Source organism: Felis catus, chromosome F1, assembly GCF_018350175.1.
Source record: "Felis catus isolate Fca126 chromosome F1, F.catus_Fca126_mat1.0, whole genome shotgun sequence".
Classification (NCBI taxonomy): Eukaryota; Metazoa; Chordata; class Mammalia; order Carnivora; family Felidae; genus Felis; species Felis catus.
In genome coordinates this window covers 22,440,724-22,459,736 of record NC_058384.1, presented here as the reverse complement: position 1 = coordinate 22,459,736, position 19,013 = coordinate 22,440,724, and the positions used below count along the sequence as shown (strand labels likewise).

Sequence of the window (19,013 nt, the reverse complement as noted above, 5' to 3'; positions counted from 1 at the left end):
TTTGGTCTTTCTTAAACAAATAAAGGACAAGGACATGACATGTTCAGTGTTAGTTTGTAATTGTGAATAATTAATGGCTAGCAGTCTACCCTGCCATTTATGGTAAGGTAGTGAAACTGGCAGTGGAGAGTTAAGAAAGCTACAGTAAAAATTAAGAATTGTAATTTGGTGTGTATAGATGAGGGAGGTAGCAAGAGTGTTGTAAATATCAAAGCTGAAAGCATAGAAAGAAGTGGTCTTCATTGATAGAAATGAGGAAGGCACATGGTAAGTTTGGAAGATTAGAGAAGAAATAGACAGTGGGACTGTAGAAAGCGGGTTGAAATAGATTCTGAATCATAGACACAAATTTCATTTCATTCACAAAGAAGCTAAAATAGTTGACCCACTTATTCACCTTATTAATTGCCCAGAGTATCTAAAATTGTGTAATGTGAAATAAAAGATGTATGTTATGAAGTCCTTACTTTTTGAGAGCCTGCATAATGGGAATGGCTATACATAGAGATATAGAAGAAAGCAGACAGACTAGTACTATAGCAGAGGACTGGTGGAGAGGAAGATTAATTCTGACTGGGAATTTGTAAAGATTTCTCAAAGGAGGCAGGACTTAAGCTCAGTCTGGAGGAACAAGTGGGATTAGAAGAGTTGTGGTGAAGGGCATTTCAGGCAGAGGAAACAGCTTTGCAAAAACAGGAAGATAGGAGAGGGTAGGGGGTGCTTTGGGCTACCATTTTGCTCTGTACCTTGTGATGAGTAAGAAAGTGTTATGGAAGGTAAGTTACAAGAGAAAGCTCTGTACCAGTGTATAATTTTTGAAAGCCAAACTAGAGAATTGTGGAATGAATTCACTGAAAGCTTTCTTTCTAGGAGAGGGATAACATGATCTTTGAGAAGTTAATTCAATTTCTCTTAAACTACTTCAGTTGAAATTAGAAAGTCCTAACATGACCAGCTAAGAGAAAAATGTATGAGTGAACTCTAAAGAATTAGGCAAAGAAACTTAGAGAATGTATGTATTTAGCATCAAAGGCAAAAAGAGAATGGAGGCTCTACTTTTTATAGATGGAACTTTTAGCCTTAGACTACAACCCTCTCTCTGTAGTGAAACATGAATATCCTTAAAATCACATAGAAAATATTACAACAAATTCATCTACAATTATATTATCCTCATAATTTAGCCAAGTCAGCCTTATCATAGCTCTTTTGATATTTTTATTACTATTACTCTTCTCTCTGTTCCTTCAGTATTACTTACTATTTCTATAAGATGTGTTCAGATTTCTAAGATTTGTCTTTCCTTATATATCTCTTTTTTTTCATAAAGGCCTTCAATTAATTTCCTAATTTTTTGTACTCTTTTATCAGAATTATTTTTGCCTAATATATATTTTTGGCCTTAATAAATAATCTTTTCATCACACACATCTATCTATGAACACTTGCATTATAAGAGTTTCATTATGTTTATAAACATTGAAATAACCACAAGCTCATAAATACTGGTAGATTTTGCTAAATTGGTTCATTTAGTGTAATCATGAACAAGGTCCATGTGGCACTGGGCCAGATGTTGACGATTTGCATGTTTGTTTTTTTCAGAAGCCCCAAAGTTGATCGTAGTTCAGAGCGAGCTCTTGGTTGCTCTTGGGGATACAACAGTTATGGAATGTAAAACTTCTGGTATTCCTCCACCTCGAGTTAAGTGGTTCAAAGGTACATTTCTTAAATATGTTCATGTCTGGTTCACTTGGTTTTGTTTTCTCTTTTAAAAAATGATTTGTTAAAATTTTGTTTTGGTGTGTGACTTAGCAGCCCCATAAAATGTGTTTATGATCTCACTAGAGACAATAGTTCAAAATTCTGAACTCTAAATTTCAAGATTTGACATCTGGTGTGGATTATAGGACCGTGAAAATCAAAGCAGGAAAAGTTCGCCTTTGCTAATCCAGCTGAACATTCTCTTTGTTAGTTTAGGATTGTTTCCTGTAGAAAATTGTCCAAGAATACTCTGTTAACGTTTAAAATGGCTTTCCTGATTTCAATTCACTTAGAGATAATAGCTGTCACTATTAGAAAGTTTTCTAGATTCCCAAGGACACGTTCTATAAAGTGCTCAAAAAAAGACATAACATTAAAGCTTACAGGTAGTTGAAAGACAGTGTGATGGGCATCATCATGCATAGTAGATGTTTATATCAAGCATGGAAATTTTCTCCCTACATTCGTAACATAAAGACTACACCTTTGTGATTCTATAATAAAATAACAGTAATGTGTTGTTTGTCTTAGTAAGAATACTCTCGGGTCCTGGTCCAGGCTCAGATGCTGACAGTAGATATCTGTGTAAAACGTCCTGCTTCTGTTTCTGTCTCAGTTCTTCCAATATATGAGAAAGAAAAATTCCCGCAAGCACTCTAACAGGGAGGTTGCTAGGATTATTGAGATGCTGTTTGCAAAATACTTTTTAATCTTCAGATGAAAAATGCTAAACAGTACAAAGAACTATTGTTGTGATTCTGTTTGTTAAATCACAGACATTCCCATAGCAACGGGTTGATGTCATAATCACAAAATTATGAATTCACCTCGGGTTCAAACTCTTGGGGAACATGAGGTGAAAAAGAAAGGCTTTATGTAGAAAACAAACACATTTAAATAATACAAATCAAAAACAGAAAAACTAGGAGGTAATGCTATTTTCATGGTTTTCTATGTTAAATGATTTTTTGTCTTCATGTTTTCTCTGATAAGCAAGTGTTTCTGAATTTGCTTCTTAATTAGGTTTCAGTTACCGTAAGCTGTAATTTTAGTTATTTAAAAATCTTGTCTTTGAATTACAAATGAAATAGATAATCAGTGTCAAAGTCACATCATAATTAAATAAATCCAGAAAAAAATGTGTTATAGAAGCAGTAGTTCTCTTTTTTAAAAGTCAATGTGACCTGCCGACTTCTCTGCCTGTAGATAGCAGAGTCACACAGAAAGTCTTTTATTTTCCCAAATTGAGGCTACTTTTCTGAGTAAACTTAGTCTTCATGTTAGCCTGGGTCCCATAAATGGCTTGGAAGGTAAGGAGGAGTTAGGGAGCCATGCAGTGACCACATGGAAGATTCTAGAATTGATTGCCTTTTAATTTTCTAAACCAAAGATGTTGGAGTTCAATGGGCCCAGTTAAATATATTCCATTTCTCTCAGTTATGAAACAACAGAGATAGAATGTGGACATTAAACACTGACAGACCACATTAGAAGACATCCTCCAGTGTTCATCAACAGTATGCACAGTAGGCATAAGCCCCAGAAATAGGCCAACCTACTGTCCTATCTGTACCAGGCAAGCATTTATTGCATATGCAGAGTCTGGATCATCAAGAACAAAATTAGAGGATAAACTCTGATGCAGACTGGTTCCAGAAAGAAAGGGGGAAGAGGCAGCTGGGCTCTCCTTTTCCACCTCTGCTAGGGATGAGACAATGGGAGGTTAGGGAAATCCTACCTTATGGGAACCAAGGGGTGAAGAAGAGTCCTTACCTTAACCAGAAGAATAACTTTTTCTTCATACCCCTTTTTCTAGCAATTCTGATTGAATATAGGTAGTGATTAACTGATTGTAAGAACACATGGAATCTGTCCTCTTAACAAATTTTGAAGTGTGCAATACAGCATGGTTAACTATGGGCACTTTGTTGCACAGTAGATCTCTAGAACTTACTCCTCTTGGATAATTGAAACTTCATACCTGTTGAAGAATATCTCATTTCCTTTGTCCCCAAACCCCTGGCACCTACCATTCATTAATAAATTAATAAATTATATTCTATTCAGGCCATCAGAGAAAAGGAATTGCATAAGTACAAATACCCATAAAAATTTTGGATTTTTCATTTTAGAAATAAGCAACATATAGTGGGTTCAAAAAAGAATAGAGACACTATCAAAATGTTTTATAGAGGATATTTCTGGTGAAACATTAAAGAAAGTAGGTTTTTCAATTTAGATTGGTGGTTCTTAAGAGTAGTTGGGGGTTCCCCGTCATTTTTTTCAGGGAATCTCTGAGACTAAAATTACTTTCCTAATTATACTAACATATTATTTTTCTTTTTCATACTCATTGTCTCACAAGTGTATAGTGGAGTTTTGGGAGGGTACATGAAGTGTGATATCCAACAGAATGAATGCAGAAGCAAAGATGAGCACTCAGCTGTCTTCTATTAAGCTAGACATTCTAGAAATTTGCAAAATGTGAAACACCACTCTTCTCACTAAATTTATCATATTTTTGGAAAAATAATTAATTTCTCATAAAATATGTTCACTATGTTAAAATGTCATGAGTTTATTATAGAATAAATACATACATTTAAATTTTTTCAATTTCTAAAGTACTAAATACAAATAAATATAATCTATACAAAAAAAAAACCTCATTAAAGTCCCCAATAATTTATAAGAGTGTAAAAGGGGTTTGAAGGAAACATTTTTGAGAACCACTAATTCCCATCAACTATTTGAAAGGATCTTATGCCAGGGATAATGATTTCTCTGTTGTTAGCCTTTACATCCACAGAAACCAGAATTGAATTTAAAGTACAGCATAAAGAGAACCCTCTGCAGTGGTAATGATTGTTAAATCCTAGCATGGGTTGTCAGGAAAGTTTGTATATTTCACTCTGTAAAAATTCTAATCTTACCTAATATTAAAACTAAATAATCCCTATTCCATTACCATCTCAAAGTTCCATATTTCTCAATGGCTTCCCAATAATTTGATGACTAATTTAGTAGATGACTTGACTAAATTGGTGTTTCCCAATTTACATTTTCATTATTGCTATTCTTTTAGCTTTTTTTTTTGAAAAAAAACCTACTAGCTAAAAGGTCTTGATTTTATCCTTTGACATAAACAAAAGAAATAAGGGAGAAGTAAATTCCAAAATTCTAAATGCATTTTAGTCCAAACATTCTAATACTTGATGAACAGCTAGGTCATATTGCATTCTCCCTTAGTGGGAGGAAAGTTTATGTCAACATCATCTGCTTTTATTTATGAAAATTTCCCAGAGGCACATAGACACAGCTTTGGTTGCTTCTCTTATTCTCGTGTGGTATGTAGTAGCAAGCTTAAAAGGATGATTTGGGTTTTAAATATTGGAATGCTGAAAAATACTTTATTTTTGGCACTGATGGTCGCTATTGCAATTTTTTTTGTTTTCAAATTTATGGCTCCTTTGACCCCTTCTGTTCTCAAAATTATAAAAACAAAAACAAATATAATTGTCTGCTTGTTGCCCTGAGTCTGTTGATTGGTGATTTTTATAGTATTCTAGAGGATTACTTGTTCTGGGTTTCTCTCTCTCTCTCTCTTTTTTTTTTTTTTTTTTTTTTTTTTTTGTTAGAAGCTAAGTGAGATACTATGGTGGTCTTCAAAGCACATAGCTAGGGTAGTACATGACCTTTTGGAGAGCAGTTTTTTAGACTTGACATCTGGGCATGCTGTGCACCCCTAAGAGCAATGGCCTTCCAACCTCCAGGAAGATTTTAGGATCCCCACAGGAAGTTTGCTATTACTCTTTACAAAAAGGATGTGGACACTAAGATAGTATTAAAGATCCAGTAGTAGGTATTTTTTTTTTTATGAAACTGGCCATCCAGGTAATTACATTCTTGGGAGAGGAGTCACCCTGAAGGAGGAGAAACATAAGGAGAGATTAACCTAACTTACAGATTAGTTAAGGCATTGTTTTCCTTCATAGAGAAATGGTTCTCAGGGGATTGGAGGGGCTGAAGGGACACATAACATCAGAGACACACAGATAAATCAGACATAACTAATTTTTCTGCTATCATTCTAGCCTCACACTGAGGTCAAACTCAATGCATGGTTTCATTTTCCACACATTTATTCCCTACCTGCCTCTTCGAGAAACCTGTAACTCAACTTCAAGAACTTGATGAATAATACAGATTTAGTAGTGGTACTATGGGAAATTTCTATAAAACACTTCTTTCTGGCCATTGTTAGAAATTTCTCATCCAGGGGTGCCTGGGTGGCTCTGTCAGTTAAGCTGCCAACTCTTGGTTTCGGCTCAGGTCATGACCTCACGGTTTCGTGAGTTTGAGCCCCTCCTTGGCAGCCTATACCTCTCACAAGACACTAACTGTGACAGCATTCAGCAAACCAAAAACCCGGTCCATTGACCGAACAAAGAACACCTGTAGTCTCCTAAGCACTTTCTTTTCTTTTTTTTTTTTAACTAAAAAAAAAAAAGATTTATTTGGACCTGACAATATGTATACCAAAGAAATAATTATAATCAAAATGATTAAACACTCCTATTTTATTTTATTTTTATTTTTTAATATGAAATTTATTGTCAAATTGGTTTCCATACAACACCCAGTGCTCATCCCAACAGGTGTCCTCCTCAATACCCATCACCCACCGTCCCCCTCCCCCCATCAACCCTCGGTTTGTTCTCAGTTTTTAAGACCTAAATAAGAATGACTCTTCAAAGCTGTACTGGGAAGGACGAGGTTGGGGAGTGGGGTGTGGGAAAGGATGGCAGCTGTCACTGTGGCTGTGTTAGGTAAGAAGGGAATGGGAAGATGAAGGTTGAAAAAAGGTTTCTACCAGCTTTGTGGCAGGATGAATTTCAGTTATTTAGAAAGTGCTTAGGAGATCCTAAGCTGGTCCACAAAGCTGGTAGAAACCTTTTTTCAACCTTCATCTTCCCATTCCCTTCTTACCTAACACAGCCACAGTGACAGCTGCCATCCTTTCCCACCCCACTCCCCAACCTCGTCCTCCCCAGTATAGCTTTGAAGAGTTCTTTCTTATTTAGGTACATTCACAGTAGGAAATAGCCGGGGCCAGATTTTTGGCTCTTGGTTAGCACACAGAATCATACAGACTAATAAATCAGCTTAGTGCCAACAAACCCTTTGTCCTTTCTTTGCGTAAACATTGTTTAAGTGTCTGCGTTGTTCCAGACAACAGTATTGTAAAAACTTGACAGTTGATTTTCTTCAGCAGTCTTGAAATCAAACCAAGAGCAGAGTAAACTATGTAAATACTTTAGGGTTTAATGTTCTCTCTTTGTTTTGACCTAGGGGATCTTGAGCTGAGGCCCTCAACATTCCTCATTATTGACCCTCTCTTGGGACTTTTGAAGATTCAAGAAACTCAAGACCTGGATGCTGGTGATTATATGTGTGTAGCTGTCAATGATGCTGGAAGAGCAGCTGGCAAGATAACTCTGGATGTTGGCTGTAAGCATCCAGCTCTGATAGACACATTTGGTTTTTTCCATGCTAATAACTCTGAAACATTTGGGTGGAAATGTTTGTCAGAAAGGACAAGTGAGAGTTAGCGTCTCAGATTATTAATATAATCATGGTGGTAAACATTTACCAAGTGCTTTCTATATACCATGCATTGTGCTAAGAACTTTTATATGCATTAGCTCATTTAACTCTCATAGCAATCCTAAGACGAAGATACTATAAATATCTCCATTATATAGATAAGAAAAAGGAGGTGTAACAAAGCTAAGTAACTTGACCAGTATCACAGAACTATGGAGGGGCAGAGCCTGGATATTTGAACCCAGGTAATCTGACATCAGAGACTATAAGCTTCCCTGGAATATCATCTATTGCCAGACATTTTCGTAACAGGAGTCATCCGTTCCGACACAAAATTGCTAAGTATTAACATCTGGAGGCCAGAAATTAGACTTTGGCTCTAGACCATAATTTGGAGATGTTGATGATAGCAAAGGTAGCACATTGTGCTTTTATTTAAAAAAAAATTTTTTACTAGCAATTACTCCTCAAGTACTAACAACAAATAAATGTCAGTCACAATGTGAAGGATACAGCATGTGTATGACCACTGTCATCAGATTACTCAAGAAGTTTGGTTCTTTCTCCTTCTTTGTCTCTCTATGTCATGTTTCTTAAAAAATAATTGATACACAGTGTAGGAACACATGAAATAAAACAGAGCTTGCTTTGTATGAAAAGGAACCTGGCAGCTTCATTCTAACAAATAATTCAAACATTGACATTAGTTAAACTTATAAAATATGACATTTTCTTAAATTGTATTTTCATTTATGTATGATGATTTTCATGCCTCAGCTGTTTTTTTTTTAAACAAAAGTTGGGAACTATAAAGAAAATGCAGATTTTTTTTTTAGGGTAAAGTAATACAAACCATTCCAGTTCTATCTTAATTCTCTAAATGAATATCCTGGCCCTCCAAGCTTAATATGTTGTTTCATATAAACTAATTTCTTTCCTCCTGGGATCTTTTATGATCCCCTTGCCCCTGGGCTGTCTGGTGAACACTCTGTACTCTTGGTGATTATGCTCTTGGGGTAGAATCAACAGAGCTGGAAATGGCCATAAAGACCACTGTAGAATCTGTCTAAGGCACAGCAAAATGTGTTTGACCGTGACTAAAAGCTGAGGTTATTGAGAGAAGTGCCTTGGAAATAAGATTGGAATCTCCGGGGGGAGGATATCTGAAGTTAAAACACAAAGAATGCCTTTAGAAATGTAAGGCCCAAATGAAGAGGGTCACTTGGTGCAGAATTCTTGTTTCTAAGAAATATATAAGTATCGTGTTTCAAATTCCCAACATTTTCTAGTTCTGCCTCTTCCTCTTTCCTGCTCAGGTATTTTATATTGACCCAACATCCTTCTAGAGTTGTCTGGCTTTAAGGAAGAATGAATTAGCCTGAGTAATTGTTCCCAGCAAAAGGGGAATGACACTCTCACCCCTCTCCAGGATTATGGAAAATATAAACAACATACACATTTCCTTGCTTACTTACTGCCTTCTTGATGATATTTTTAGTTTCTGAACTTTCCAGGTTCTCGCTGTTGACTAGTGAAAATCCATGTAGCCTTAGGGCTATCTGTGCTGGAGTGACTTGCATTGGATTAGGAAACATCCTAACCAATATTTTGTATTTATCCTCATTCCGTGAACTGAATTTTGTTTTATCTTCACTCATATTCAAGATCTTCACTCTCTATGACCTTTTCTTTTTTTTTTTTTCTTAACATTTATTGATTTTTGAGACAGAGACAGAGCATGAATGGGGGAGGGTCAGAGAGAGAGGGAGACACAGAATCTGAAACAGGCTCCATGCTCTGAGCAGTCAGCACAGAGCCCGATGCGGGGCTTGAACTCACGGACCGCAAGATCATGACCTGAGCCGATGTCGGACGCTTAACCGACTGAGCCACCCAGGCGCCCCACTATGACCTTTTCTAAAACAATGGCTTCTCAACTTTTATTCCAGTAATTGTTCTGTTGGAGCTATTAACATGAACTCAATTGTGTCCTTACTGTAACCATGATCATTAACAGTTGCCATATAACTTCATTCTAACACCATCGCCATACATGCATCCATTATGCCTTAATAACTATCTCCTTACCCACCATTAGAATTCTGATCACTGTGGCTCACAAAGTTTGGTTAGACCTTTTCTGTCCACATAAAACTATGGTCCCATATCCTAGCAGACACAGGGTGTAACTGCTAAGGCCTGTGCAAATCACAGTTGCAGTGATGGTTGTGGTTATCACTGTTAGGTTTAGAAGCAAACAAACGAAAAACCAAACTATTCCTCAGAATTTATATAGTAGCTAAGAGAATGGGCTTTGGAGAGAGACTGGGTTTTCTGCCTGACTTTTAAGAGTACCTACCTGATACGTTGGTTATAAATTTGAAATGAAGCATCATCACCCATGTGCATTCAGCATGTCCATTGGTTACTGCTGTTCATCTAAAGCTGCTTAATGGCACATGTATCAAAAAAATGAACTCCACAAATTGAATTACCATTCTGATTCTCTGCATCTTAAAAAGTAATATAGCAATGCATATATAATAGTGGCATAGTATTTGAGATTAAGCATTGGGCTTTTAATATGAAAGTCACTGTTTCCAATTGATTTTCTTTAAAGGCTTGAGACAATTCAAGCCTTTACTACTACTATTAGTAGTAGTGCATAAAATTCATTTGAGTTCCAAAACTATCGGGCATAAATTTAAGTAGCTTATGACCTAAAAAGAAAAACATACCTTTATCCCTATCATGTAGCTGTTGGACTTCCAGATTGTTTTTGTGGGCCTATTACTTTGCATCAATAGTAGATCAAAAAAATAATAGTAATAAAGCTGTTCAATATTATTGTTGAGTTATAGCTTCTTGTAGCGAGTCTCCTTTTTCCTGCTTCTCATTATCAGGGCTCTGAGTTATGGACATTTCAGGTCAAGAGGGAAAGTTACCAGTGCTTTCCATCCTTTTTTTAAAAAGAGGTAGTGAATTGTGAAGTCATTTGGAAGAGAAGAAGATTAGCTACATCAAACAAAATGTTGGCCTGGCAGCGATTTTATTTGCAGCATTCCACACCACTCAGGGTTTGAGTCCTAGACTGTGGTTTTGTGTTTTGTGGTTTGCTAGAACCAAAACAGTGTGTTCAGCCATTTTAGGAAAGAAAATCTTTGACTAATGCAATGCTAGAGTTGCCCAAGTGGGTATACATTTAATTATCACCAAAGGAACCAGAATAATTTTATGCAATAGATTTTAGAGCAACATGGTCAATCTGTTTGTGACTTTCTGTTTTCAAAATGATGTATGTGCACAGCCATATCTATCAGTGAGCGACAACAAAGCTGTACCATGCATTAATTTTACAGTTCTCAAGGGGTTGCACGTAAATACTTAGGGGATCACAGTGATCCAGCATAATCCTGACAGGCTGTATGCAGAAGCTGATATTGAAATTAATAATAGTTTTATTAAGTTCTGGAGCTAATATTTAAAAAAAATTTTTTTTAATGTTTATTTATTTCTGAGACAGAGAGAGACAGAGCATGAGTGGGGGAGCGGCAGAGAGAGAGGGAGACACAGAATCCGAAGCAGGCTCCAGGCTCTGAGCTGTCAGCCCAGAGCCCCATGCGGGGCTTGAACTCAAAAACTGTGAGATCATGACTTGAGCTGAAGTCGGTCGCTCAACTGACTGAGCCACCCAGGCACCCCTGGAGCTAAGATTTAATGCATGAATTCAACAGTGTTTATAACTAGTGATAGTTAATATTTGGGTGATTACTACATGCTAAATGATTAATAAAGACCAGGTCTTTTAACAACACGAGATAGGAACGTTATTATCTCCTTATTGTTCATAGAGAGATTTAGACTGAGGGAAGTAAAAGAATTTTCCAATTTTGCAGACTAAGAAATAATGGAGCTGCCATTTAAAACAACCTAACGGACTGTAACATCTCTACGCAACACAGCCTCTTCTGAACAAACCCCGTGTTTTGTACTACAGTCACCACTGCCCCTTCCGTAGCCCTGTTAATCTGTTTACCATCCACCCAATATAACTCACTTGGAGTTCGAATTGGCCACAATCAAGAGTAGGAAGTATTTAGAAGGCTTCTTGGCTTGAGTTAGGAGTTGCTTCATTTTTGAGGTTTCCTTGTCACTGATGCTCTCTTGGCTCCTTACCTAGTGCCTGGTACTCTCATTTGCCTTGTTTTCTGGTACCAGGATGTATATTCCCTAACCTTTTGCTTGTCTTGTACCTGACACTGTTCCCAAAGCTTCTTCACCACAGATGACTTCTCCTGTCTTCACGAGTTTTATGGGCACAACTTGAGCTCTGCTTATCCTTTTCTAGTCCAGTTCGTTCTTGGCTTTCTTACTTCTGAAAATTCTGATTTGTTTCCATTTTGACTGATGGCTATGTTCTGCTGTGTCAGTAAGCTTGGTTTCCTCTCAAATGTCTGGTCAACCCCAGGCTTCTGCATATCTTTTTGTTCTTCTGAAATTGATTTTCTGCCCCATTTCCAAATCTACCTGCCCATACTCTGCATCTAACACATCCTGAGACTTTTATAACCTCTATTTCTCCGAAAAGCAACTGGCTCTGGGATAAATGACTACTGTCAATGCAGAGAAAAGTAACTAGTCCTTTACACCTAGGATAGAAAAACAATGAGCTACTTTATGAATTGTTTTTAAAATATGTTTATTTTGCCTATGAATTTTATATGTCAGTTTCCCACATAGGTGGATTAAGAGAAATCTAAACACAGCTACTCTCCTTCTTGTTAAAAACATATTACATTGTGGATTTAATTTAATTTAATTTAATTTAATTTAATTTAATTTAGGCTCAATAAACCAACAGTAGGCTTCTGAAATTGCCATGTTTTTTTCAAAAGATCAAGGTTGTTAACACCACATACACTTACATACATATACAAATGCACATATGACATTATTATTGAAGCATTTTAATATTGATTCACTCATTCACAGATATTGAGCAACCATGTATAATGCACAAAGTACTAGGTTAGCTGCTATAAAAGATAAAAAATGGTTGCAAACATAAACTCTCTAGGGAAAATCAAACACACAGTCTAATAAAAGGCTGGATAAGGCCATTGCCATGGAAGTGGTACAGAGTGAGTTTTATACCTCACAGAGGGAGGAAGTCATGCCCATCTGGGAGGATGAGAGATGGCCTCAAAGAGGGACCTTTTGAACTGGACTAAAGAATTGTCAATATTTCAATAGCCAGAGATCAGTTACCAACATTGCATTTGAGAGGGATGACTGTAACACAGGTACTGGTATGAAAATGGTTAATCCTTATTTAGAGAAGAGTAAAGAGTTCTGATGGTCCCTTGAATAAGATTTCTGTAGGTGAATAATGGGAGATGAGGCTGCAGAGTTAGAGGATATCCTTTAGCCTAGGTTAATAAAGCATTAATGCTGCTCAGGAGACAACTGTGCGTCCAAGTCTCAAAATTCCCAATGAGAAAGCAAGAAGTGATCTCCGCACCCATTTTTATTAGCTTGCTAAACACCTTGACTTTGAGCAGTTGTAGGAACTCATAGAAAAGGGGAGGCTGATAAAATGACAAAAAACTGTTACCAGTATCAACCTGGTTTTCAATCCTACCTCCAGTCTTCAATTCCATGTAACACTTAGCAAATCTGTGTGTCAATTTCTTCATCTATAAAATTCGAATAATAGTAATACTTACCCCACAGCGTTATTGTGAAGATCAAATGAGAAAATTAATGGAAAGCACCTATAACAGTCCTTGTTTTGTAAGTGATAGTTGAATTCCTAAGTAATATTTAACCTTGACGTTACCAAGGATCCCTCTCTTGGGCTCCTCCTCTTAGAATCCAACATGAGCAGGTTTCATGAATTACTTCATGAATGCTTTAATAGCATTCTACCTCCTTGTCTGATGCCTCATACATCATTACTTATAAGTTCTGGGGAACTTATTTGGGCTGGCTGATAGCTTTCTCCTGTATTTCCTTCCCATGTTTTCCAAGTTGTGCCAACAACACATTTCTAATTCTTCCTCCTGGCTTCTGTGTTTACCTAAATTATGTGGATAACTGTAGCCTTTTAATCTATAATTTTATAATTTCTGAATCAGGTTTTAACTCTAAGATATTAAGCTCTCATTATTCTCTTTTTATCAAATACTATATTCTGTTGTTATTATTGATTCTCAAGCTTAAATTCCTTTAATTGAAAAATGTAAAAAAAAACAAAAAAACAAACCAAAGGTGAAAGATACTGAGAAGCAAGAATGTGATATAGAGCAAAGATTTAATTTAGGATTAAATATTTTAGCTGGAGATACAGTGATCTGTTAAAGAATGTGCTCTAGTATAAATTAAGTTCTTTAAACCAGTAGGAGTTAAGTTTTGGAAAGTGTCAAAAATATTTCATTATAAGGCAAATTTATTTATAAGAAAGTTCAAAGATTTGAGCAGTATGACATTAACTAAAATTGAAAAGAAATTTCTAAAATGAAAGGTTCTCTTTATTTAAAGTAGTCTTGATTTAAATTCCCACTCTTGAATTCCACTCTCTTTATCATTTGTCACTTTAAGGAAGTAGTTGAACTTCTTTGTGCCTCTATTCATTTATAAAGCAAAAAAGAAATATCTGCTATTTCAATAGCATACAGGAGTAAAGGGTAAATTTATAATATTACGTGAACAATACCTGATTCAGATTCGATCTGTTGACATTTTAATAATTAAGTTTATATTTAATGTGCCTTTACACTGTCCCAACAACCTTTTTTTGTTTGTTTTAAATATCTTCCAGCACCTCCAGTTTTCATACAAGAACCTGCTGATGTGTCTATGGAAATTGGCTCAAATGTGACACTACCTTGCTATGTCCAGGGTTATCCAGAACCAAAGATTAAATGGCGGAGGTCAGACAACATGCCAATCTTCTCAAGACCCTTTTCAGTGAGTTCCATCAGCCAACTAAGAACAGGAGCTCTCTTTATTTCAAGTAGGTTAAAGGAAATATATTTTGTACAAGTATGCACATTTATTATACATTCATGTTTTATACACAGGGATTACTATGTGTAAAATTGTGAATTAATCATAACACATTTTGTGTTTGTTGGATTTCACTTTAAAATGGTGTTAAACTCTTATATTTTGGAATTGTCATAAATTATATTTTATTCAAATGTATGTGATATCATAAAGGCTTGTGAAGCAATGTGACTTCTTCATATCTCACTGTTTCTTATTACAAATAGAGTCACCTGGGCCTCTAGGTGAATAAGTGATCACATTTTATTGACTCTTATACCAACTGCTGTATAGAGAGGTAAAATATTAAAATAGTAGTTAGTTAACTTTAATGAATTATTTTTGACCAACAGTATATAACCATAGGGACTCTATACTCTATGGAAGCTCCTTGATTAAAAATTATATCCATCTGGAGTGTAAGATTTTTTAAAAAAGTACTCTATCATCCAAGAATTTTGCCTATAAGCTACTAAGCAATCAAATATTTGTAAATACTTTGTACTTTTTCAAATAATATTCAGAATGTTTGAATAGTGGCACTAGAGGAATAAAAACATTTAGTCAAGTAACTGATTTTTAAAGGGTAATTGTATCTTTGGGGTTATTTTGTAGAAAGCCTTCAGTAAGTGATTTCCATGTTTATTAACAATATTAAATGTACATTAGCCACTTAAACTTCCAAATATGAATTAAACGAATTAGAAGTGCTTAAGTAATTAGCTCTGGGCTAGGCTCTGTGGTTAAGACAGAAGTCTTATATGGAGTCCCCCACTTAGGCATTTTACAACCCACCATCTAAGGGGATGGCCACAAAAGTACCTACTGGGTCAGATCATGCAGGACCTGGAATGTGCAGGTGAAGAAATGCTTTTGATGAGGTAGAAAATAGCCCTCCAAGCTTCACTGCAGGACAACCCCTCTGCAGGATAAAAGATATGAAAATGGGGGAGGCTTACAGGGTTATACATGTGGGGTAATAATAGTGATGAGAAAAGCCTGGGTAACAAATTAGACCTGAAACAAATCAGTTAGAGGCGATGTAAAAAACGAAGAATGAAAGAGGGCAACATATTGACCAGTGGTTGCCTAACTGTCCACCTTAAACTATCTAGAAGGAAAGTAGAGATTAGAAACCATTTTCTGCAGTCTTATGTATTCCTATACAAATTAATCCAAGAGTTCATAATATGAAAAATATCTTGGGTAAAAACAATGTGACTTATTAACCAGATGATTTGGTGAATTTTCCTTTGCAAATGAATGTTTGCTGTTGTTGAGAGTGGATACTGCCTGAACTTACCAGATGTAATTCTGAAGTTGTATGCCTATGGTTAACAAAGAAGTAGGAGCTTTGTCACTGCTCTTTATCTGAGATAAATGGAACTGTTCATAATGGAGAGCTACATTTTTTTCTGCCAAATCTTATCAGTAGATTAAACTGTGCTTATTTAGTGAAGATATTTGCAAGGACTATAATCATTTCCCTATTTAAAATCTTCTGTTGACTCCCTTGTTGCTCACAAGACAAACCACACTCTTTACAAGGCACCACACTCTGTCTTTAGCTTGACCCCTGACTATATCCACACAACCTGTAACCTAGTAGTCTTCATCCTGATCCCTTTAACACCCTCCTTAATTAAAAAAATATTTTGTAATATCCTTCTTATTATCCTGAAACAAAGTCTATCTTTTTGACCTATCTACATAATAAAAACTCTTTTAATATCCAAAATGTAGTACAAAGGAAAATAAAGGAAAGTAATTTTTACTGAAATAATAGACATTTCAATAGATAAATACTCCAGAAATGTCTACACAATATGCATACATGTTTATGTGCATCACCATAAATTTGACAGCTCAAATGTAGACTGATACATGTAATTATTATATAATTATAAACAAAGCCATCAAACCCATGAATTTCCAGTGGGATCTTCAGAAGTCTTGCTGGATTTGGGATAATTGTTCCTTCCATGAATCTGCCCTCTACATGGCCTACCTACTTCTTGCCCCAATGCCAGTATGCTCCCCCAATCATTGGGCCAACTAAAAAAAAAAAAAAAAACTCCCTTTCTCCCTTGCAAACCTTCAAAATACCCCCAAGGTGGTGCTGCAGCATCCATTGGTGGTGCAGCTTTACATTATTTGCACAGACCTTGATTTTTCAAGTCATGCTTTTGTCTTTGCAGCCCATTGGGCTTAGACTGCCCTTCCTCTCTTCTACCTGCTGTTTACAGTACAGCTTGTATATTAGCTACTATGTGCATCCCTCCCTAATTCCTCTGCATGCCATCAGTCTCTCATGTCTCTGTGTCTCTGTGCTCCCACAGCTCATTGTTTGAAACTTGTATTATAGCATTTATAACACTGTGGTGTGATTGTTGGTTCTTATGTATGTCTCCTCCTGTAGAATGGGAAGTAACAAAAGGCAGTACACACACATTTTCCACCCACAAATTTGAGCATTGTGTCTGGCATGATTATGCTTCATAGATGGTGTTGAATGAGTAAACGATCTGTCTCTCTCTTTTTTTTTTTTTTTTTTTAGATTTATGGGCAAATGATAAAGGAACCTATATTTGTGAGGCAGAAAACCAGTTTGGAAAGATCCAGTCCCAGACAACAGTAACAGTGACAGGACTTGGTAAGATCAATTATGTGCTTAGATATCACGCTCTTCCAAGTCATCAGACTTCTTTTATTACATCATCTCTTGTCTGTGCCACTTTAAACAAAGAAACAACAGATAAATATTTGATTACTAGATTAGCCTCCTCTCCCCCACCCTATTTCATATTTCATGGGATGTTAGAACTGGAAATAACCTTACAGATCATCCTCTCCAAGTTCCTTATCTTTCATTTAAATAAATCAACTTGAATAAATTGATTTAAGCCTAAATACAAATACACACACACACGCACACACACACACACACACACACACACACACACACACACATTAGAGCCATGGCATTCTTTTCTGGTTACCACTTTTTTACACTTTTCATTTTAGTCCACATGAAATTATTTGGGGATATAATATGAAGTAAGAATGCAATATTGTTTAGTGGTAAGACATTTGTTTCATTATCTTTTTTTGTTTTCATTTTTTAAATTTATTTTGAGAGAGAGAGAGAGCACAAAAGCAGGAGAGAGGAGCAGAGGGAGAGAGAGAGAGAATGAGAGAATCTCAAGCAGGGTCTACACTCAGTGCTCAGCAAGAAGCCAGATGCAGGGCTTGATCCTACCATGCTGGGATCATGACCTGAGCCGAAATCAAGAATCAGACCTTAACCAACTGAGCCACCCAGGTGCCCCATTATAGTTAAAAAAATTTTTTTTTTCATTTCAGAGTCTTGTATTGAATATTCTCTTTCCACTGATTAAAATACCTATTTGGTTACATGCTAAATTTATATTCCTGTGTCTATTCCTTGGAATTCTATTTATGCACTGGTACTACATTGTCTAAATTATTATAGTATTTAATATGATTTTTAAATCTCTCAGTGCCTGTTTCTCATTAATATGCATTTATAACATTTTCTTTCTAGATCTCCCTTTATTCATCAACATATACTTGAAATTTCCAAATAGAATATCTAGGGATTTTGCTTTGATTTATGTTTAATTTATTAATTAATTTCTACAAAAGAACATCTCTCCATCTAAGAGAGTCCACCTCATTTTATTTGCTTGAGCTGTTATGATAGCCTCCTCATTGATCTTATCCATTCTGATTTTTCCCTTCTCCAATAAGTTAGTCACAGTTTTCAGATTAGTATTTCCTGAGAATGGTTCTGATGATCCCACATTTGTATATGTAAACGATTTCAGTTCCTCTCCATTTGTCCATCAAACAGTGCAAATTTCTTGGCTTGACATTTCTGGCTTTGCATGCCATAGACGAATTCTCTTTTAGTGTCTACTTCTCTGTTACTACCTACCCCCTTTGCCATTCCTTCTGCTTTGAAGGGTCTTTTATGTCTCTCTTCCAGTTCAGACCTATTTACATTTAAAAATCTTATTCTTGAAAATTCATTTTTTAAAATAGTGGAATTAGTAGTCATCGGCCTAGAAGAAGATTTGCCTTTCTTTTGGGTGAGATAGAGGTGATAATACCTGTTTCTCTACGACTTAGTTGCTCCACTCATTGGAATCAGCCCTTCGGTGACCAGCGTCATTGAAGGACAGCAGCTTACTTTGCCTTGTGCTCTGTTGGCTGGAAATCCCATTCCAGAACGTCGGTGGATTAAGAATTCAGCCATGGTAAGAACATTCTAAATCCATGCATTCACATTTGTAATTTTCTTGAGTAAGAGGCAATTTATTTCAAACATTGAAATGTCAATTTAATAAGTATACAAACATATACTTTGTAAATATAACACCAAAACTTTTTTTCCATATTGACATGGTTCAGTTCACGTTATTTGGGATTAATAAAACGGAGAAATAGTCAATGGTGTGATTTCTATTGTTTTGAATTCAATTCAGTGCAACTAATAAACTCTTCAGAGTATGTAAAAACTCAAAATACAAAATTATTTTTATAGTATTTAAATATTTTTATGTTCTTCTTCA

At 35.9% G+C, this 19,013-nt stretch overlaps 1 protein-coding gene across 7 annotated transcripts in view; it reads left to right on the top strand.

The window, feature by feature from the left end:
* HMCN1 (hemicentin 1) overlaps nucleotides 1-19,013 on the top strand; it is a 469,326-nt gene that overhangs the window by 221,707 nt on the left and 228,606 nt on the right. For all 7 annotated transcript variants that reach the window (XM_023247312.2, XM_003999241.5, XM_019821722.3 and 4 more), the window contains 5 exons: nucleotides 1,606-1,719; nucleotides 7,117-7,275; nucleotides 14,192-14,386; nucleotides 16,976-17,071; nucleotides 18,571-18,698. In XM_023247312.2, the coding sequence (XP_023103080.2) occupies nucleotides 1,606-1,719; nucleotides 7,117-7,275; nucleotides 14,192-14,386; nucleotides 16,976-17,071; nucleotides 18,571-18,698 (692 nt within the window). The remainder of the gene's footprint in view (nucleotides 1-1,605; nucleotides 1,720-7,116; nucleotides 7,276-14,191; nucleotides 14,387-16,975; nucleotides 17,072-18,570; nucleotides 18,699-19,013) is intronic.